At 38.0% G+C, this 23,049-nt stretch overlaps 1 protein-coding gene across 1 annotated transcript in view; it reads right to left on the reverse strand.

Moving 5' to 3' along the window:
* The window catches only part of DENND1A (DENN domain containing 1A), a 465,733-nt gene that overhangs the window by 311,202 nt on the left and 131,482 nt on the right, over positions 1-23,049 (reverse strand). Inside the window, exon 4 of the mRNA XM_081104118.1 lies at positions 4,274-4,323. Coding sequence (XP_080960244.1) covers positions 4,274-4,323 — 50 coding nt within the window. The remainder of the gene's footprint in view (positions 1-4,273; positions 4,324-23,049) is intronic.

Consider the following 23,049-nt stretch of genomic DNA (forward strand, 5'->3'; position numbering starts at 1 on the left):
TTGAGGTTGTTTACAGGTTCAGTGTATAAAGGGCATGAAGCATGTGGACAGGACAGTTTGATTGCAATCTTTCAGTGAGAAATGGGATTTTCCATATCAGCCTCACTTTAGTTTGTCATCTTACTGAGCAACTAACTACTGTACTCACCACTGCAACAAATGCTGGATATACAACATCCATCCCACAGTGGCACTTCCTGTCTAGTTGGAGAGGAATAATAAACAAGTGTACCACAAAGCACACAGCTTGTCACAGTGTTGCATGAAACCAAAGAAGGAACAAGGACAGAAGATGAAAGTGAAGGGAAGGCCCTACTGAGATAATGTGGTCAGGGACAGCGTCTCAGGGATGACAACAATACCGACCTGAAGGAAGAGCTGAGCAGCCAATCCAGAAGCAGCACACTGGGTGTTTCAGGCAGAGAAAAGAACTGTGCAAAGATTCTCCGGCTAGAAAGAGCTAGGCATGTTCAAGAAACTAAAAGGACACCAGTACAACTAATAATAATACTTTCTTTAGAGTGAGCAGAGATCTCAACAACATCATTTCAGTACTCCTCTCCACCAAGAGCTTCAAGTTCAGTGTAGGGGAGAAATAACTTTGGATTGAAAACAAGAGTATCTGCTTCTTCCCCAGCTCTGTAATTACATGGTAATTACCATAAGCAAGTCATTCCAGCTCTATAGATCTTGGCTTCCCTGCTGTAAGAGGGGATGCTTGAACCAAATGAATTTCAGCTTTAGAATCCTGTGGTCTGATTCTCACACATTCTCAAGGCCTCCGGTAGCCAGAGCCCAAGCTATCACAGTACACGTCACCCTCTTCCTAGCAGGCTCCATCTGCTCTGGCTGAACAATCTTTAGGCTCACTCATGGTTTCTCCTCTGCTTTGCTCTTCAGTGCATATGGGGTGTTAGGCTCTCCCTTCCACTTACCCCTTCTTGTCCTCCCTGCAGACTCAACACAAGTCTCCCCCACTATGAGAAGTTCTCTCCAATCTCAGTCTTCCCTAACTGTACTATCTTTTTGGATATATACCCCTAAATGTGTCTTTCTAATACTTCCTGAACTAAACTGAGAAACACATGGAGGGCAGAGCTCCAAGTCTGATACCATTTCCTTATCACCCAACATAAGGCTACACATTCAGAACCTTCCTTTCCTCTTCTGTAAAAGAAATAGCACTATCACCTACCTCCTAGAGTTGCTGGGAAGAAAAAATGAGGTTTAATGTGAAAATGTCCAGCACGTTGACTAGAATCAATTAAGAACTCAAATACTAATTTATTTGTCTTTCTACACACACACACACACACACACACACACACACACACACACACATACACACACACTCTTGGTGACTGGTCTTCCCACAATGTGTTCTACTGAAAAATGTATTCTTTTGGGAGATGAACATCCAGGTTGTGCTAGCCGCCTAAGAGGACCTGTGGCAAGTCACAATTTCTTTACAACTTAGATTTTGTTCAAATGAAGATAAACAGTACTTGTTCTCATCTCTTATGATAGGGGGATAAAATGATATGATACATGAGGAAGCACTTTCTTTTGAAGAGCTACTGGCATTATTATTTTTCATAAGTCCTAGTTTCAGAAAGAAAAATCTTAAAACAACACAAGACACAGCAAGATGTCAATGTTAAAGGGTGATTTGATGATGACTGTGAAAATCCCACTCTTGATATAGACTAGAAATGTCAGAAAGTTGTATTACTGTTCCTTGGGGTAGAAAAGCACAGATACCAAAAAGATTAGGTAGCTTTCTTTTTTTAACATAATCACCTGGGGCATTACTCATCTCCCATGCTGACATTTTCGAAGTCAAACAATATCATAAATATATCTAAGGGGCTTTGTGGGCCTCAGAATCTGGGCATCTCCATTCGTCAGTGTTAACTGCAAACTAATAAAAAAAAAGTGACATTAAAATCTCTGTATTTACTAGTATTGTAAACAAACTACATTATTATTCTCTTCTGCATTGAAGTATGCCAAGGTTAAAGGTAGGGAAAAAGAAGATAAAAATATGCTCTCCAAAATAAAGTGGGTTTTGTATCAATAAAAGTTATCAACACAAGAAAGAACCACTATACATGGTGAGGATGACAAGGATTAAAATATATCCATAGAAGGATGATTCTGTCCCAAATCTTTTTGTGAAAAAATATGGGAATCATGATTAGAAGAGAGTAATTTGAAGAGAAGCATATTAGAAGAAAAATATTTTTCTAACAATAGCCACAAAAGGCATCAGATTTCGGTAGCAAAAAATATTTTAGAACTAAAATTTAAGCTCCTGTTTTTCTTCCATTTCAGAATGTAATCACCCAGACAGGTAGGTAAGTAGAGCTGTATGGTGTGATGAGAGAGAGAGAGAGAGAGAGAGAGAGAGAGAGAGAGAGAGAGAGAGAGAACACACACATTTGGGGAGATTTAATCTCTTTGCAAATTTCTTCTAATGTTAGTTTAAAAAGTCAATTAAGGAATACCTATCCAAAACAGATCATCACTCTAACAAGCAATCATGTAAAAATGTATTCTCTTATTTTTCTGTGTTAAACACCTAACCACATTTTAAAAACATTTCAGCTTTATTAATTTGTACAAACATGCCCTTGCCATAATTTGTAATACATTTTATAAGTGACTAGAGATTTCATGCATCGCTAATTCATACATATAAATGTGAAGTTTGCATTAAACGTCTCTAAACAAAACCTTGCTTGCTATTTTTAGAAGGAGTAGGATAAAGAAGAGATAAGAGGACTCTCATTACAAAGACTGATCTTCTTAAAATTAAGGCTATTCTGTTTTGAGCATCAACCTGCTACTGAAACAGTCCTGGTATCATGGTTTAAAAAGGCCCACGTCTGAAAATACTACAATGGTTGATTGGCTTAAAAAATAACACATGAGAACCAGGGAAAACAGTGATTCTAAGTGGTTGGCATCATCCCAGAGCTGCTTTTTAGTACTCCTTTTGCTTCCTAGTACTCTTTTAAACTCCTTTGGCTATTAGTTCCCATCTCACACCATTTTTAGGTTTATGCCAAATAAACAAGGACCCTGCTACTACAAAGAGCAAAAAAGACCAAAGCAGCAAACTACCCACATGCACTCTACATCACCCAAATCTTTCAGGCTTTGCCTTGTTTGGCAATAGTAAAACAATAGAACCTTCCTGAAGATGGGCACATTTTATAGCATTTTTGGAACATATTATGGCACTTATTACTTGTAATGATACTTAACTAAAACTTCCCTATCACTAAAAGTGAAATTTTTAAGATGTAACATTTGTATAGTTTCATACTTCAATTTTGCATTAAGGAAAAATCACACACAGCAATCAAGTGGACAAGTGATTGAAAAAAATGCTTAAACTATAATGAAAACATAATGGACAATTCTTGAAAATAAGATTAAGATGATTGTTTTGTTATTTTAAAAATTTGTATAAATATGTTGTTAATAAATTATAGTATTATAAGTAAGAGGGAAAAGCTCTTCTAAAATTGTTTTTAATAAGCCATTTAAAAATAATCTTCTTTTAAAAATAAGCTATTAACCATGGCTCATTTTTTTAAAAACGCTTAGATTGTTTTAATTATCTTCAAGTTCTAATATTCATACCTCTCCAATAAATAGTTTGTCACAATGCAAATGCTAAAGAAATGTTTAGATAATTTTGTATTTTTTAGTCTAAAAATCTATAGGAAATGCTGATTTCCTTAGAGATATCATTCTTAGCCACCTAAACAAAATGCAAGACTATATTTAGCAGCATATCTTTTAAATAGCGGAACACATTTTAAATAGCGGAACACATTTATGCATAGGCCCATTTAAATTTTATCTTGAAGTCTAAGAAAAACAGTCTATATAATATGCATAAGGCCATGAAGTCACATAATATTACTTAATATTACTTGGTAAAGTAAAATATATTCATATTTAAATAAAAATTAAAACCCAACCATTCTTAATCATGGTTTGAGTCTGATAACCAAAATCAAAAGTTTAATGTCATGCAAACTACATTTCACAAACTAACTAATGCAAAGCTCTAAGCTTTAAACTTTTTGACAGTGTCAATAAAATCCCCAGGAAAGGAGACTACTGCAACTTTCCTTGGAACATAGGCATTTTAAATCATGGTTAAGCAGACAGAATGTTAAGAATGGTATGGTTTTTATTCTCCATAGCAGGTTTATTGACGCCTTTTCTCTAGTAAAGTTTGAAAATCTGACACTACCTGTCCACATAGAAGGGGAAACAAAACTTGGTCAAAGTCTGTAGAACTTCCTGTGGAGAGAAAAAGAGATAATTTATACATCCAATGGGACCAATAAATCTAACATTAACCATGGCACACAATCTAGCAACTTTACCCTAAAGAAAGAGGAGACAGATGAAGAAATATGGGCTTTATCAATTACATGGGAGGAGTACCAGGCAGTCAATCATGAGAAATAATAAACATGATCAAACTTCATTAAAAATGAAAAATTAATCAAGAATCACACATGGGCAAGCAGCAGGAGTCATGCAGGAAAGCTCTGAAGGGAGGGAGGCGATTGGGTTGCTGAGTGTTAACACCCCTCCAGGGACCATCTCCAGCCTGACCATATGGATCAGAGTGAATAACACCGAGCCACATGGGTCTGGCCTGGCAGGGCCGCTGTTGCTGGCACCGTTTTTTGCCTGTTACCTAGGAACAGAGGGGGCTGGGATTAGACAACGCTTCCCAACATCAATAGGCCAAAGCACAAGCAGAATAGAAAGCCAACTTGAAGATAATTGTCTCTGAACATTGTCAACTACATGTTTTAGAGTGTAAAACTTCATTTTATTACTTTATAAAGGAGTTGTGATTTCTGGCATAAATTTATTTTGTAACCAAACTGTAACAATTTTAAGTATGTGCTATTTTTAGTTAAATGTCATCATAATTGGACACACTTACCTGCTTGTAATTTGTGAAAATTCAAAGCAAACTACTAGTTTATATATCTTTTAACAAATATGTAGGTACATAAAACCAAGCATGTTATTCAAGGGAAGTATACAAAAAGGGAACAAAAAGCAGAGTAACATTTCAAAGACTTACTTACAAAAAAGAAGCTTCTTACATTAAGAAAAGCACATTACTGTATGAGACACAATACACAGTGGGGTGTGAGACTTTTCCCAATGGACACATTTCATCTACATAGCATCTATACACATAACTAAATATATATACAAGTAATTAATTATTACTTTCTTCATAGTATTTTCTCTAGCTTGTTTTAATTTAACTGCAGACTTAGCCCACAGTTGGTGCTTAAGTTCACTGACCAATGTTATAAATTTTAAAAAGTATTTCTTTCATGCATTTGATTTGCTTTTTAACTATTCAAAATCCCAACTTAGAGACAAAATGAAGAATATCATTTTCAGTCATTGAGAAGCTGGTTCAAATAAAAACAAACTTGCCCACTGCAAATCCTAATCCAAGTGATAAATTAAAGGTCAGTTTACAAATGTAGCATTTTTCTAACCAATAATAATGAATTATCAATGCTAACTGGATTGATGCTTCTCGCTTCATTTAGCTTTAAAACCAGTTCTATCATTCAAGAAATAAACCACATCAATCTAATAACCCACTCAATGAAGCAGAAAGCACACTGACTTGCTCTGCCAGAACATATTCTACCTACATAATTCAATTGAGCATATCCTATTTTTTAATATCCTGGACTGGGACTATATACATCACAGCACTGTTAAGGCATGTCATGAAATAGTAAAGGAGTAGGAAACAAAAAATGAAAAAAGTGGATTCTAAGTGGCATTGTTGACACATTAGTTAATTTCATAATGTGGCATTCAAATGTTCTTATTTTTTGTTTTACACTCATTTAAATAAATGGCTATTACTAATAGAGAATCAAAAGAACAAGAGCAATTTCTCAATGCATAATATTATTATCAGGCAAATATTGGGAAAAAGGTCATATAAAACATTCATTTTAATGTCTGTAGTTTCAATTATAAAATAAACTGTAATGTACATACACATGATTTATATGCAAAAAAAATCCTTACATAATTCCTTTCACTTCAGGTTTCAAACACTACAGTCAATATCTCTTAACTTCAATATATGTGCCAAGCATTCTTTAAAACTCAGTACTAATGCTCCCTCATTGCCAAGATCAGCTACAAAGACAGTTATCCTTTACTCCTCAAAAGTTACAGGTGCAGAACTGCTTCTCTACTCTATGTTGGAGTTGAGCTGCCAAAAGGCCTCAAGATTTTTGAAAGAAAGGACCCCCATGGCTACGAGAAGGCATTGTGTTCCTCAGCAGAGTCAAAGGAATCTAATATGCCCAAATTATTACTCAGTACAATATAGAAACTACTTATCACTTTCTAATGTCAAGAGTAATAACCAACCGTGAACTTGTCTGTCAGATAATATTAGAACAAATATCAAAACACCAAATGTAGGCTGAGTATAACCCACCTCCCCAGAACTTTCCATTTTACCCAAGAAAGCAGTGATAAGTCTAATTAAGCAGTGGGGCAGAGGGAGGGGAGGAAGGAAGGGAATACAGGCAAACGCAGGCACATGTTTGTGCATTACAATATGTTTCTTCATGTTTGTGATATTACAAGAGCTTGATATTCCAATTCAAGTCAAACAAGACGGTGGTGTGCTGTCAGAGGAGAAAACAAAAACGAGCGTCTACTCTGTGTTAGGCACATCACACGTTACCTCAATCAAAACTGAAAAACTTACTTCTTGGTTTAGGAAGGGAAGACCGGAAGAGGGAGGAAATAATAAGCAATGTTTCTTGTAAATAAAAACTGCTAAAATAAACAAATTTTTCAATACTTCTGGTTTTCCTATATATAACATTTAATTACCTTATTCTCTTTTCCAAAGGAAAACACAGTTATTTGAATATGAAAAGTACCACTCTCCAAAGAGGGGACTTTAAAACCCTGATTTAAACATATTTTGAGCATTATATTTAGAGCAGAGTGTCCTTCAGCGTTAACTTTACTGGGAAAAACAGTCATTAACCAGTTATTCCAACCCCTCTTTCTCTCTAGAACCAGTGCCTTTGGCTAGGGTAATTTCTTTGCAGATGATAATTTTCCTATTTTCTCCCCTTTCTCTAGCCTACACAGCTCTTTCGGAGGATCTCAACTACTGCTATATAAATCGGATCTTCGAGATGCAGTGCAGCTGATGAAATGTAAATCACCTCTTTGCTAAGGGGGGTGGGGGGGAGATGGTGCCAGCTCTCCAGATCAATTCCCAAGTTTATATTTTCACAAATCTTTTTATGTACAGTTTGATTTTTTAACATTTTAATGAGCCAAAAAAAAAAAAAGTGAATCTATAGTAACCAGTCACCACAGTTAAAGTGCAGGGCATGAACCAGATCCCAGGAGGAAACCAGTCCACCATGTCACCACTGGCTTTAGGACATTCGCCACCTGGTTCCATGTCCCCAGGTTCCAACTCTTTTCATAATCAAAACACTGCTGACATTATAAACCCCAGACGGGTTTTCTAAAATCCCTCCCAATCAATATATCCAACACATAACTTATTGGAGGCAACACTGAGCTCATTGATTAAGGTGAGTTCAGTAGCAAAGTTTTCAAAATAAATGAGACAAGAAAACACAACCAACCCCTTTGTGTCACCAGACAATTTATGAAATAGGCAATTTCCAAAAGGGCTTTTCTTCCAAACAAAATATCCAATACCTCAAAGGGGAAGAGGTAAGAGCAGAGGGGGCAGGGCGGAAGTGGATGACAGGCAGTCGCACAAACCTTTCAGTGATGCATATATTAAACAGCAGACTGCACAGTGTAGTAGAAAAGCAACAATACCTACAAAGCTCTGCCCACAAGGAGATACTGAGCTTCAGACTATGAATCAAAATATGCAATTAACACACCTAACATTGATTCACTTGCAAATGAAAATCAGAAATGAACTCAAGATTCACCTCCATCTTTTTAGGATTCATTTCACCCAATTTGAATTCTCAACCAGTCAGAAGGCCCATCAAGGGAATTTACCCCAATCTGGAAAAAGTAGACTGTGTCATGCTGAAACTGGACCATTCTCTTAAAAAAGCTGGGAAATCTTTAATATGTATATTTTTCATCATAGAATCCTATTTGGAAGCAAAACTTCAAAGACTAAACTCGATGTAGTTCACTGGAATTATCTGTAACAAGAAGGCTAACCCAATTCACTCTGAATTTGGGGTGCAGGGTAAGGGAGGGTATAAGAGATCCTGCAACAGCTATCAGTTCAGATGTCAAACACTGTTTTCATTGCTTCGTTGAAATCCATAAATAAAAATTAGTTGTATTTGGCAGCTGAAAACAACTGACAGACACAGACATACACACCCTGCAAATAAATGCCATCTGAAAGACAAAAGCCCAGGCTGATTACAATGTCCACTGGGGTTATAGAATATTGGGAGATGCGGCATGTTCTCAATAGTTCAAAAGGAAAAAGAAAATATGTGCAGGAAAACATTTAAATAAAGAAAAGAGAGAGCATGAATAAATGAATGGATTTTCAAATATGTAAAGCTACAATCAGCCTCTTTGTAGCTTGCTGAAAGCTATATAGCAGTGGATAATTTACCTTTGTCCAAAAAGAGAGTGAAGGAGAGAGAGGCGGGAGACAGTGGGAGAACACTTCCTGAGTTTCCTACATCTAATTTATTTGTTCGTTTCAAAATGTAGATGTGTGATGAAAAGATCAGTGGAGCTCAAATTCCTAAAATACTCTATTTCTATGCTTAGACATTTTTTAATAGCATGAGGGAAGTGCTGACCCTCTAAGTCCTGCAATTGAGATCAGTGCAACTGACTTGAAAGAAAAGCCTCTGATTGATGATCTTAAAACTCAAGTTGAAAGTTAAAAACAGAACACACACAAAATCCAAACATACAAAAAGCTAACAAAATTTCAACTTTAAGCCATTTCAAGTTAAAACCAGGGATTCCAAGTGAAAGCTACCAGAGATTTTAATGCTTATGATTAAGAAGGGCATAACAGAATGGTAAGTTCTTAGAAGTTTAATTAGTACCAAGTTCAAGAATGTTGATCAGAAATTTCCTAAATATGAAAACAGGAGATATAATTTTTCTCCTTGCCTATATATGCCTAATTAAATCTAAGATATATACATAGTTACAACCAAACTTTTATTTATTTTTTTCAGTGAAAAAAAGCTTTGAATAAGGGATTTTACAAAAAGGCCTTTCAACACCCGAACATAAAAGCTGGGTCAAATTTCTAACAACTCTGCTCAAATGCTAGAGTCTGCTTCCTCTCTTTGGTATATTTCAATATTTACTCCCAGTTTACTTTTTATAACTTTAGTTAATTTTGAGTCTTGCACACATTTAATTATGCTAATTTGTATAATACCTAATATGCACAAAGATAAAATACAATAAAATATAGAAAGTCATCATATTCTATAACATGAACTTTATATCTAAATTACTGACATTAAGTACATAGGTAGAAAACAGAAGAGCCACCTCTAAAAACACTTTTATGTGTAAATCTTCATGACTTTTTGAAATCCAAAAAAAAATATATTTTTTTTAAAAAGATATTTTCAAAAATATAATCTTATAAAAATTTTAATTTAACAAAGCCACCCCAACTTTTTATATCCTTTCCTTTCTTCAAAAAAAAGCTACTTAAAAATGTTCACAAATTAAATATCATATAAAATCCTTTATTCTAGGATTTCATTTTATTCATTTTAAATCTTACAGCAAAAGGGTTGAAAATGAGAGTTATATTTATAGGGTCAATATTAAACATCAATAATTTTCTTGACACTTGTTTCAAACACTTCCAAAACAAACAAATGCTTTGGTTAGAATTTCTTACAATTAGCATTCAATGCCATCAGTAATAGGATTACTTGGACTTAATATTATTACTCTAAAATACTTTGCCTTATTTATTTCCTTAAACATTTTTCTGCACATTTATGTTATCAATATCTAAAAGGAAGAAAGATTGGGGAAAGTGGGGGAGGAGGCCACAAGTCAGTACATACCAAAGGAATAGGGTCCCAACGGTAAAACTGCAAACATGGTTTCACTGAAGAAGCAACTTGCCCTCAGGAAGACAGTATTTAAAAAAGAAAAAAAGAGCACTGATAGAAATAGTGTTTTATAAGCATATTAAAAAGCTGTCAGCTTTTAAATATTTTAAATGCACACAAAAATGTGCACAGATGGGCAACTTTTCTGCTCACATTATTCTAAAAAAATTTTTTCATTATCAAGCTCAAAGTCCTTGAATTTTTTAAACTTAATTGTGCCTCTATTTCTTAGAATTCACACCCCAAGGCCAAAGCTTTCCTGCCACCAGTCGTTCAAATCTGACTTGGACATTACACAGGAGGAGGCTCCAAGCCTCCCTGAGGTCTCACTCCTTTTACAACACACGAAAAAGCAGTCGATAATGGGCCCGTGTTGAATTCACTGCTCTCCACGTCTCCTCCTGGGACACAAGCCTAGCAGATGTGATAAAAACTGTGTCAGAGAAGTGGCTCTAGTTTGTGCCTTAATGACAACTTAAACCTCTAAACCAATACAACCAAAGGACTAACAGAACTGGCTGTTGCCTCTCTCTCCTGCCAATCTTCGAATATCTCTGAACTAAATTAGCACCTCTACCCACAACATCCCCTGCCACCCCACAAAATCCATTCTAATTTTAAAAGATAAATGAATTCAGCAAATGTGTTGAGAGAGAGAGAGAGAGAGAGAGAGAGAGAGAGAGAGAGAGAAATAGAGAAGAGTGTGTGTCCCCAACTGTCCTATAATTAAGCTCTAACACCACATATTTCATGTAGTTTATATTTTCTCAAGGTATGACTGTGCATTCAGCTGCCTTAAAGAACTACCTGGTATATATTCCCTCTCTCATTGTCCCAGTAAACATATTAGTATAAATGGTAGAGTTACGGTTTCCAAAAAGTGCCTAGAGGTATAAAAAATTATTTTTAAATATGTCCAACCATAGAAAAGAAAAGTCATTATTCTGAGTTACTGAAACATTCTAATTATTAAAATTTATACAGAATTTTTTAAATGGTGGGGGGTTATACTTTCGTAAGAACTCTTTGTCTTATCTAATAATATGGTACCAAAAAATAGATTTAAATATGTACTTCTGATAACATTTTCTAAATTCTATAATTCAGCCTTCAGATGATAGGCCCTTTTACCCAGTATCTTGAAAGCCTATTCAGTCACAATTGCATACCCACTTAATCAGCAATCATTGTTCTGGGATGCAGGACTTTGTTGTCAAGACAAGCACCAAAACCTTAAAAAAAATTTTTTCAGAACTGGCATAAGAAAAAAGTGATCTTTGTCAGACAAGGACAAATTTATGCAAATCTTTTATAAACATTCACAAACATTTATTTAGCTTTTGAAATGTTGGCCTCATTTGAGAGCATGAAAATGAGGGGGAAGTAGGAAAACGCAAAGGACAGCTTAGAAGCTGGCACGCTACATAAATATTCAGAAGGAAGATTATAGGATTCATGTTAGGCTGTCTTAGGCTTCTCCAAAGTCCACACAGAATAGCAAAGAACAAAACTAACGAGAAGTACAGCAGATGTTAGACAATGCATCAGCCTCTTTTCCTCTCTCACTTGGCTATACTTGGACGCTTTTATATTTTCTTTCAATATGGTTAGGTCATTCAAGGATTCTCCTATAGACTCTGTATTGTGGCTACAGATCTATAAGCTGGAGGTCTGTCAGCTTTCCAAAAGTTTCCAATGAAAAGGCATTATGCAAATTCTACCTCTCTTACCCTCTTTCAGGAGGGGGAAAAAAGCCTCCAGTATGCAGTCATCGGAGTATTGGAAGCCCCAGCCTTCATTTCTGTATAGCTGTGTTTGCCTCAGGGCCACGCTGCTTGTTTTGACAGTGGATCCCCCTAGATAGTTGGGATTAGTCGAGCTTGTTTAGATAAACTTGAAATCAAGGCCTTCTCTAGGTAGACAGCTAGATGTAGCTACCGAGTTTCCAGCTGCCTCCTCCTTTCATCCCCAAACAACTGGAGATTCACTGTAGCTATCACAGCCACAGGCTATGTCACATACATAAGTACAAAATTAAAGGCTGCTAAAAGAAGCCTTTGTAAGTCTTAGTGCTAAAATAAGGAATCTGTACTGCTTGGTTTATACAAATTATTCAGGCACTACCAGTATGGAATTGAAATCATCAGTTAACAAGGCATATTAATCAAGGTTCCCAGCTTCTTTGGATAGACAGGATCATAGTTTGATAATATACCTAACCTTCTGCTTCTTAGCTCTTGAATGAGAGAGTAAGCGTTTACAATGTTGAAAAGGAAATAATAGGCTTTATTTACCAAGTGGCAGGGGATGTCAGACATCGCCAACAAACACTGTGAGCAGAATATGAAAATCAGAATGTAAATATCAAATCTACTTTTGAGAGAGAATTATTTAACAATGGATTAGACAAGACCTCACTCAACAGTCATCTGTAATTACAGAACTGTTTCACATCAACTTTCATTTCCTACAACTTGCAGATTCTGATGAAATGATATCAGGAGGATTCAAGAACTGATGAAATTTATATTCACAACAGATTAATGAAATCTCATTATAAAGAAAGAAGGCAGGTGATATAAAACACTATTGAAATAAAAAACTATACAATTCAAATAGTTTTCTAAATCTAACATTCAAGGATTTTACAACGTTTACAACTAGAAAATGTTTCTTCAGAGGGCAAACAAAATGCAAACAAGGACAATAATTCAATTCCATATGTGTGTTTTATTCTACTTTACATAGCCTGCTTCAACATATAGATGATAGTGTTTATCTGAGGCTGCCTGGGATAAACTAAAAACAATGGCACTGGAACAGGTTTAAACTTTTTTTTTTTTTTTGAGACACCAGACATTACAGAAGGCCTTCTACCCCCTGACCAAACTGTCAGTCACACAAGGCAGTTTCAATCAGTCAAGTTCATATATCACCAACAAAAATGTGTTCCCATAATTCAACAGCTAAATCACTATTTAAAAGAAAAGCCATAGGACATGCAAAGGCAGTCTGGAACCACCGTCATCAATTTGAGGTTTCCCTATGAAATTCTCTGATTCATTTCATGTACAACTTACAAACTAAAGAAGGAGTCAGCAAACTTTTCCTCTAAAGGGCCAGATAGTAAATATTTTAGGCTTTGCAGGACACTTATGGTCTCTGTCACAGATTCTTCTGGTTTTTTTGTTTTGTTTTTATAACTCTTCAAAAAGGTAAAAGCTTTCTCAGCTGGAAGGCCACACAAAAGCCAGCCCCAGGCAGGATTTGGCCAGCTGGCTGCAGTTTGCCAGCCCCTGATCTGGAGTGTCAAGGAACATGGTCACATAACACAATCCAAACAAACTCACCAACCCCCAACACTCAAATTTAAAAATACCTGAAAGGTTAAATGCCAGTCGTGTTGGTTCTCTGGTGATCCAACAATTCACACATAATTTGTGACAAATGGCCAAGTATCTCCTGCACACAAACATGCTCTCTCTTTTTGCAGAGAAAATATTTAAAATACAAAGAATTAAAAATAAAACATTTCCACAATTCAGAATTCACAACTGTTTTGTGACATGGAGTCTTTAGAGAAACAATCCTTCTTATATAAATAGTTTCACCACAGAAAGTTTATATGAATATATTAGTTATGTCAAAAGATTACCAGTTATACCTATAAGAATTAAGTATATAATTTAAAGAATCTAATTATCTTGTATACTTGTTCTGATTCAGTCTTTATTTTGTATTTCATATATCAATGGTCACCTGCTCTCTGGAGGGGGTTAAGTGCCAAGTGGAAGGGGACTGACAAAGAAGCTAATATGTGTTACATCCTATGCCAGAAGTTTACATGTGCTCAATAGCCTTATGTAGATACAATCACCCTCCTATTCATGAAATGAACCTTGAAAGGTGAGTAAAATTAGTTTCAGGTAGAATGGTAAAATAACTTGCCTAACTGGAAGTAGAGCAATGGAAAAGCTAGAATCATGGTGCTATGCACCAAGTTCATCTGTCCTCGGAGCTCATGCTCTTCCCACAATCCTCAGCTTGCTATTTTGTGAACTACAAATAAGATATTCAAGGGAGATTCTCATTCTTTGACCCTGTTTGACCAGGATTCTGTTTCCAGAGTTACAAACACTCATAGAGCTAAAACTGTGCAGTGGTAGTCCTCCATGCTAAATGAAGCTTCCCAATTGCAGCAGTGGAGTGAAAAATGTATGTTGTGTCAACGCTCTTAGGTTAGGGTAACCTTACATGCCAGCTTGCCTAGCACTTTCTGGTTTATGCTCATTACCTCTGTGTAATCGTGATGCTGTGCCCCATCTCACTCTTGAAGGTGCCCTGGATTGGATACTACCTATGATCATCACAGTCTTAGAGAAAGGAAAAACCCTGGCTTGTCTGGAGGATACTGAAAGAGCAAATAGCTGCTCCATCTGCCTGGTGATGGAAAGTGGGTGGTGGTCTTAGGAGAGTTCGTTTTTATCACTTGACTCCAGGCTCTTTATCTACATTAAAGACTTATTTACATTCTATGAGTTAATGCAATACTAGACATTATCAACTACATGGAAGCAGCAAAGTCCTTTCTTTGCTTCATTTTCCTCATGCTATGTAAAAAGAAAAGAAAACAAACAAAAAACACTTATTGAACTAGACTAATTCAGGTATTGTGTACGCATCATGCCAACTTCTCATAATTCTAAAAAATTAGTATTACTTTCTTGTTTTACATATTTAAAAAAAAAACTGAGGCTGAAAAAGTAAAGTCTTTGACCAAAGTGACATTTGCAAGGCCAGATTTCATAAAACATGGGGATACTTGACTTCTACTTTTCTTTAGGCCAAACATACCCCCCAAAAAAGGCACTTAAAATTTTTAGGGTGAATGATATTTGTTAAGAAATAAGTGAGATGTGAATAATGAAAAGTACTATAGCCATTAAATCTGTTTATTATAACAATAAAACATTTTAAAAATTCAGACATACTTCTCAATTTACCAGGGGTTTAGCTCTCCAGGAAAGATAAGAATCTGGCAGGTTGGAAGAGTTCTCTGATAAAAATGCTGTTCTCAATAATTTATAATTTACACTCCTAAAACTAGATGTTACTAAAGAGGCATCATGTTTGAAATACATCCAAATTCAAGAATCTCAAATACCATTGGTTAAGCCTCTACTAGGTAGGATGGGATTTAATAAATATGTTTTCATTTGTCGTACGTCATTCAAATTCTGAGACCAAAAATCACAGTGTGAACACTAGTCATCTTGTATAATAAAAGGATAATATGCAAATCGACCAAACGGCAGAACGGCCAGTCGCTATGACGCGCACTGACTACCAGGGGGCAGACGCTAAACACGGGAGCTGCCCCCTGGTGGTCAGTGCGCTCCCACAGGGGGAGTGCTACTCAGCCAGAAGCTGGGCTGACGGCTGGCGAGTGCAGCGATGGTGTGGGAGCCTCTCCTACCTCCGCGGCTTACTGTCAGTCAGACAACCCCTAAGGGCTCCCAGACTGTGAAAGGGCGCAAGCCAGGCTGAGGGGACCCCCCCCCCGCCCACCCCCACAGTGCATGAATGTCATGCACCGAGCCTCTAGTTTATTTTAATATATCAAATACTTAGTCTACTAACACCTATGTATAGTACCAGGTCTTAGAGATGTAGACATGAAGTAGGCAAGAATCCCTGACTTCCTGCCTGTGGGGAGGAAGAGAATATGTAAACAAGTATGTGCAATAAAGTGTTGTAGGTGTTCTGATAGAAGTCAAGGGAAAAGAAAGGTACTGCCAGGTCTACCCAAGTGATGTGAAAGACTCCTCAGAAGTGATGACAGTTGAGCTGACTTTTGAGAATTGAGTAAAGTTGGTATTTACTAGACAAACAGGCTAGATAATATTCTAGGGATAAGAGCAATGTGAAACAAATAACATGTTTTATAAAATTAATATGTAAGTAAGTGATCTTTGATAAGTTCAATTTTCTTTAAAAGACCATCTTAATTCTTTTATAAATACAGTACCCTTTCATTTCTAACTACCTGCTCTACACACACACACACACACACACACACACACACACACACACACACTAAGCCACAGCCTGGGCTTATGTTATATCCCATTTGAAATATGAAACTGACCAAACCTAGACAGTTTCTAATTCTGGCAGCCAGAGAAATCTTAACACTATTGCATGTAAGTATTTTTAACATGAAAACTAACATAACACAAAGTACTATATGCAACCAAAAGGACTAATTTACAAAGACAGTAGGACCTGTTACTAAATTTCTGAGGTTTTGAACTTGGAAAGTCTCAATATACAGATTTCAAAACTGAAATAAAATGAAAATAATTAGTTATTTGAAACCCCCCTTCATCACCCTTTAAAGAGTTTCCATATTTTCAGTATATTTGAGAACAAAAATATTCAGGCACTATTTCTGTTTCTCACTCTTCATCTTCACTTGATAAGTACTCTCCCTTACCTTTGTGACTTCTCTAAATTTTTCTCTGAAAGAGTGTAGGCTTACAAAGGAAAGGTTTTCCAGAATTCTTCCTAGTGTCAGTCTGAAATTCCAGAAGTAAAGATTACCACACATAACCCTAATTCCTAACAAAACCAGGTTACCCTGCTAGCTTAAATCTACCCCTAAAAATAGTAGGCACTATATAATTATTGGTTATTATTAGGTACCAGGTATTATTCTGAGCAGCCTGCACATTTCAAATCACTTAACCCTCAAAATAATCCTCTGAGGTCTTCACTATGATTATTTCTAAGTTACAGGTGAGGAAATGAAATCCCAAAGAGGTAAACCCCAGTAAATGACAGAGCTGGGATTCAAACCCAAGCAGTCTGGCTCCGAAGTCCATGCTCTTAATCACCACAGCCATGCCTCTGTACTCTCCTTTCCGGAATCTGAATTCCTTAAGCAACCATGTCTGCATATTACATACTTCATATTCATAATTATTCACTGGTCCCTGGTTTATCCTGGTTGCTAAGAAGAACCTCTAACACTGACTACAGTCATTCCTAACGCTGAACAATTCACAGATTGACAGACAGACAAACAATACAATGTAAGGAGTCAAGGTTCCAAGTGCTCTCCAATTGCTGAGGATAGAGTGACTAATTCAGAAAGAGCACGTTTTACAGAGGAAGTGATATAAGCAAGGCATTTAATGCTGAACTGAACCAAAACATACTGGAGGATAGGTAGTGTGAGGAAGGCAATTCAACCATTAAAACAATATGAGCAAAAATATAGAGGTGGGAAAGAACAAACTATGCTGAGAAATGGTGAGCCGTCTATGTCTGGCTATAAAGGGAAATGGTAGAAAACCAGACTAAAGGTTGAATCAAGGTCAGACTATGATGGGCCTTAAATCCAAGTTAAGAAATTTGGAGTAAATGTTGAAGGAGCCAAAAAACCTTGATCAAGAACTTTGACTAAAGAGACATAATTTGAATTAGGTTTTAGAAAGATATCTCTGGCCACCTTCTGCCTCAACAAGTTTAAGAAGATTAAAATCATGCCAAGCATATTTTCTGACCACAATGCTTTGAAATTAGAAATCAACTGTAAAAAGGAAGTATAAAACCCACAAATAGGTGAGGATTAAACAACATACTACTAAAAAATGACTGAGTCAAAGAAGAAATAAAAGGTGAGGTCAAAAGAAATATAGAGACAAATGAGAATGACTATATAATATATCCAAACTTCTGGGATGCAATGAAAGCAGTAATAAGAGGAAAATTTATATCATTACAGGTCTATCTAAAGAAACAAGAAAAATCTCAAGCAAATAATCCAACATTACATCTCAAAGAACTAGAAGAAATTCAAAAGCAGCCCAAAGTCAGGAGAAGAAAGAAAACAATAAAAATTAGAGCACAATTGAGTGAGATAGAGAACAAAAAGACTATACAAAAAATTAATACACTAAAGAGCTGGTTCTTTGAAAAGATTAATAAAATGGATAAACCCCTGACTAGATCCACTAAGGAAAAAAGAGAAAAGACTTATATAAACAAAATTAGAAATGAAAGAGAAGTTAGCACAGATATCACAAAAATACAAAGGATCACACTAGAATATTGTGAAAGACTATATGTCACCAAATTCAATAACCTAGAAGAAATAAGTAAGTTTCTAAAAATATATAACCTTCTTAAACTGAATCATGAAAAACTGGAAAAACTAAATAGACTGATCAACAGTGAGGAAATGAAACAACCATCAAAAACCTCCCCAAAAAATGAAAGTCCAGGACCAGATGGCTTCATTAGTGAATTCTACCAAACATTCAAAGACAATTTGATAACGATCCTTCTCAAACCCTTCCAAAAAATTAAAGAAGAGGCAATAATTCTTAACACATTTTATGAGGCCAACATAAAACCAAGACCCAGCAAAAACACAAAAAAATAAAACTACTGAAGAATATCTCTAATGAATACAGATGCAAAAATCCTAAACAAAATACTAGTAAGTTGAATGAAATATAATATATCCCAATCAAGTGGGGTTCATTCCAGGGGTACAAGGATGGTTCAACATACATAAATTGATCACTGTAATACCCCACATTAACAAAATAAAATGATAAAAATTATATGAACTTATCAATAGATACAGAAAATGCATAAGATACAACATCCATTTATGATTAAAATTCTCAATAAAATGGGTATAGAAGAAAGGTACCTCAGCATAATAAAGGCCGTAGATGACAAAACTTCAGCTAATATCATACTCAACAGTGAAAAACTGAAAGCTTTTCCTCTAAAATCAGGAACAAGACAAGTCTTATTCAACACTAGTGGCCCAGTGCACAAATTCGTGCACATTGAAAGGAAATTAATTAGAAGAAATATTTTAATATCGCTATTCACCATTTCTCTATAATAGAAGTGTCAACCAAATTCAAGATCAATGACAGATGGAAACACATGCGTGCAATTGGCGCCAGCAAGAGCTTTATATGTATCACGCATGCGCAAGTCAACTTAGCCTTTTATATATATATATATATATACTAGAGGCCTGGTGCACAAAATTCGTGCACAAGAAGGGGGGTGTCCCTCAGCCGGGCCTACACCCTCTCCAATCTGGGACCCCTTGGGGGATGTTTGACTGCCAGCAGTCAGACATCCCTCTCACAATCTGGGACTACTGGCTTCTAACCGCTTGCCTGCCTGCCTGCCTGATTGCCCCTAACCGCTTCTGTCTGCCAGCCTGATCACCATCTAACCCAGCCGTGGGCAAACTATGGCCAGTGGGCTGGATCCGGCCCGTTTGAAATGAATAAAACTAAAAAAAAAAAAAAAAAGACCGTACCCTTTTATGTAATGATGTTTACTTTGAATTTATATTAGTTCACACAAACACTCCATCCATGCTTTTGTTCCAGCCCTCCAGTCCAGTTTAAGAACCCATTGTGGCCCTCGAGTCAAAAAGTTTGCCCACCCCTGATCTAACCGCTCCCCTGCTGGCCTGATTGATGCCTAACTCTCTCCTGCTGCCCCAATCACTCCCAACTGCCCTCCGCTGCCGGCCTGATCACCCCCAACTGCCCCCCCCCCACCAGCCTGGTCACCCCACGCAGCCTGCTGTTCAGCCGTTTGGTTGTCCCTTACTAACCCCCCTGCTGGCCTGGTCGTCCCACGCAGTCTGCTGTTCAGTCATTTGGTTGTCTCTCACTAACCCCCCTGCCAGCCTGGCTGCCCCAAGCAGCCTGCTGTTTGGTCGTTACTGTTACTGTGACGGCGTCCTGGGCAATTTGCATATTCCTCTACTATTAATATAAATAGAATAAACTTGCTTAATTAGACCTGCTTTCTGATTTAGCTAAACTTTTTCCAGTCCAGTGAAGCACCCCATCTTCTCTTTCAGATAATTGTTAGCAACACCTCAGTAAATATCAACACGAAGCAGGTTATTATTGTAGATCATGCAGGGAGAACAAAGGGTAAAATATTTAACTGCAGCAGCATTTGACTATATTCTGCGCAGTGAGAAAACCTGAAGTCATTTTCAAGGTCCACTATTTCTTACTTCTTTTCAGTTGGGTAAAGTTACTAAGTTTTCTAAATCTCCGTTTTCCGGCTAATGAAAAGAAAACAGGATTCCACTGAGTCTCCTATCTACCTACTTCAGGACTTCTGTGAGGATCAAATGAGATGAGCACGGGAAAATGCTTCACAGAAATTTGGTTACAGTGTAAAATATTTCCACCTGGTTATAAAGCAAGTCGTGTTCCTGGGCTGAAGAACTGCAAGGAGGCTAGTCACTAGGGAGAGGAAGCTGGGTGTTACTATGTGATGTCATTACCCAGTACCCACAGCCACTGTTTCCGGCCAGGGCTGGGCTGTGGGCTGCATTTTGTGCCATGGGGTCTTGGCAGTATCAGCTGTGATTTGGTGGGGTGTTGCTCTGGGGTGGTGGCGGGTGTGTGTCCCGCCGAGTGTTGCTTTGTGGGCACCAGGTCCATGGTGCCGTTTATTGTTAAACTAGGGGCCCGGTGCATGAAATTCGTGCACTGGGTGTGGGGGGGAGGAGGTGTCCCTCAGCCCAGCCTGCCCCCTCTCACATACTGGGAGCCCTCAGGCGTTGACCCCCATCACCCTCCAATTGCAGGATCGGCCCCTTGCCCAGGCCTGAAGCCTGGGTCAGAGGCGTCAGGCCTGGGCAGGGGACCCTCATTTCCCCCCATCACTGGTTCTGCCCCCAACCCAGGCCTGAGGCCTCTGGCCCAGGAATCATGCCTGGGCAGGGGACCCCCATCTCCCTCTGATCGCTTGCTCCACCCCCCGCCCAAGCCTGACGCCTCTGACCCAGGCTTCAGGCCTGGGCAAGGGGACCATCATATCCCCCCAATCCCCGGCTCCGCCCCCCACCCAGGCCTGATGCCTCGGCCAGAGGAGTTGACCCTCATCACCCCCCGATCACCAATCACCAGATCGGCCCCTTGACCAGGCCTGAGGCCTCCGGCAGAGGTGTCAGGCCTGGGCAGGGGACCCCCAGCTCCCCGCGGTTGCAGGCTCCGCCCCTGCCCAGGCCTAACGGCTCTGGCCTAGGCATCCGGCCCGGGCAGCGGGGACCCGCAGCTGCAGCGGCCCCGCGATCGTGGGCTCCGCTTTAGGCCCAGGCAAGGGACCCCTAGCTCCCGGGACTGCCAGCTTCGACCATGCCCAGCTCCCATCGCTGGCTCCACCCCTACTTCCTGCTATCACTGGCCAGGGCAGCAAAGGCACCTGATTCTCCGATCATGGCTGGGGGGCAGGGCAAAGGCGGACCCAGGGCCGCCTTTGCCCCCCAGCTCTTAGCTCCCCCCTGGGTTTCCGATCACTGTCAGTGGCAGGGGGCTTCTTCCTGCTTTCCCCTTCGCCTCCCTGCATTGTGCCTACATATGCAAATTAGCCGCCATCTTGTTGGCAGTTAACTGCCAATCTTAGTTGGCAGTTAATTTGCATATAACCCTGATTAGCCAATGAAAAGGGTATCGTCGTACGCCAATTACCATTTTTCTCTTTTATTAGTGTAGATGGCCTGTCACTAGGGAGAGGAAGATGGGCAATGCTATGTGACATTACCCGGTGCCCACAGCCACCGTTTCCAGGCTGGGCTGGGCTAGGCTGTGGGCCACATTTTGCACCATGGGGTCTCAGCAGCATCGGCTGCGATTTGGTGGGCTATTGCTCCAGGGTGATGGCAGGGCCTGTGTCCCACTTAGGGGAAGCCAAGTGTTGCTTTGTGGGCACAGGTCTGCGGTGACATTTCTCTTTAAATGGCCAGTTCACATCACGGTAGCTCCTGCGTTGAGCATCTGCCCCCTCGTGGTCAGTGTGCATCATAGCAACCAGTTGGACAGACACTTAGCATATTAGCCTTTTATATCTATAGACAGTACTGTAAGCAATCAGGCAAGAGAAAGAAATAAAAGACTTTCCAATTGGGAAGGAAGAAGTGTCACTTTTTGCATATGACATGATTCTTTATACAGAAAAACCTACAGACTCCACTGAAAAACTACTCTAAACAATAAGCAAATACAATAAAGTTGCAGGATATAAAAGCAATGTACAAAAATCCACTGCATTCCTATATACCAGTGATGGCGAACCTTTTGAGCTCGGCATGTCAGCATTTTGAAAACCCCTGACTTAACTCTGGTGCCGTGTCACATATAGAAATTTTTTGATATTTGTAACCATAGTAAAACAAAGACATATTTTTGATATTTATTTTATATATTTAAATGCCATTTAACAAAGAAAAATCAACCAAAAAAATGAGTTCGCGTGTCATCTCTGACACGCATGTCATAGGTTCGCCATCACTGCTATATACTAACAATGAAATTTCAGAAAAAAGAAGTAGGAAAAAAACCCAACAATTTATTTTGCAATTGTAACATAAGAATAAAATGCCTAGGAATAAAGTTAACAAAGGATGTGTAAGTCCTATATATTAAAAACTACAAATCATTATTAAAAGAGATTGAAAAAGACACAATGAAATGGAAAGATATTCTGTGTTCATGGATTGAAAGAATCAACATAGTAAAAATGTTCATATTACCCAAAGCAATATATAGATTTAATACAATCCCCATCAAAATCTCAATGACATTTTTTAAAGAAATAGAACAAAAAATCATCATTATTTGTTATGGAACCAAAAAAGACCCAAAATAGCCAAAGCAATCCTCAGAAAAAAAACTTCAAATAATACTATAGAGCAACAATTATCAAAACAGCATGGTATTGACAGAAAAGCAGATACAAGACCAATGGAACAGAATTTAGAGCCCAGAAATAAAACCATGGGTATATGGACAAAATTTTT

This window comes from Myotis nattereri (assembly GCF_964212035.1).
Source record: "Myotis nattereri genome assembly, chromosome: 12".
In the NCBI taxonomy this organism is placed as follows: Eukaryota; Metazoa; Chordata; class Mammalia; order Chiroptera; family Vespertilionidae; genus Myotis; species Myotis nattereri.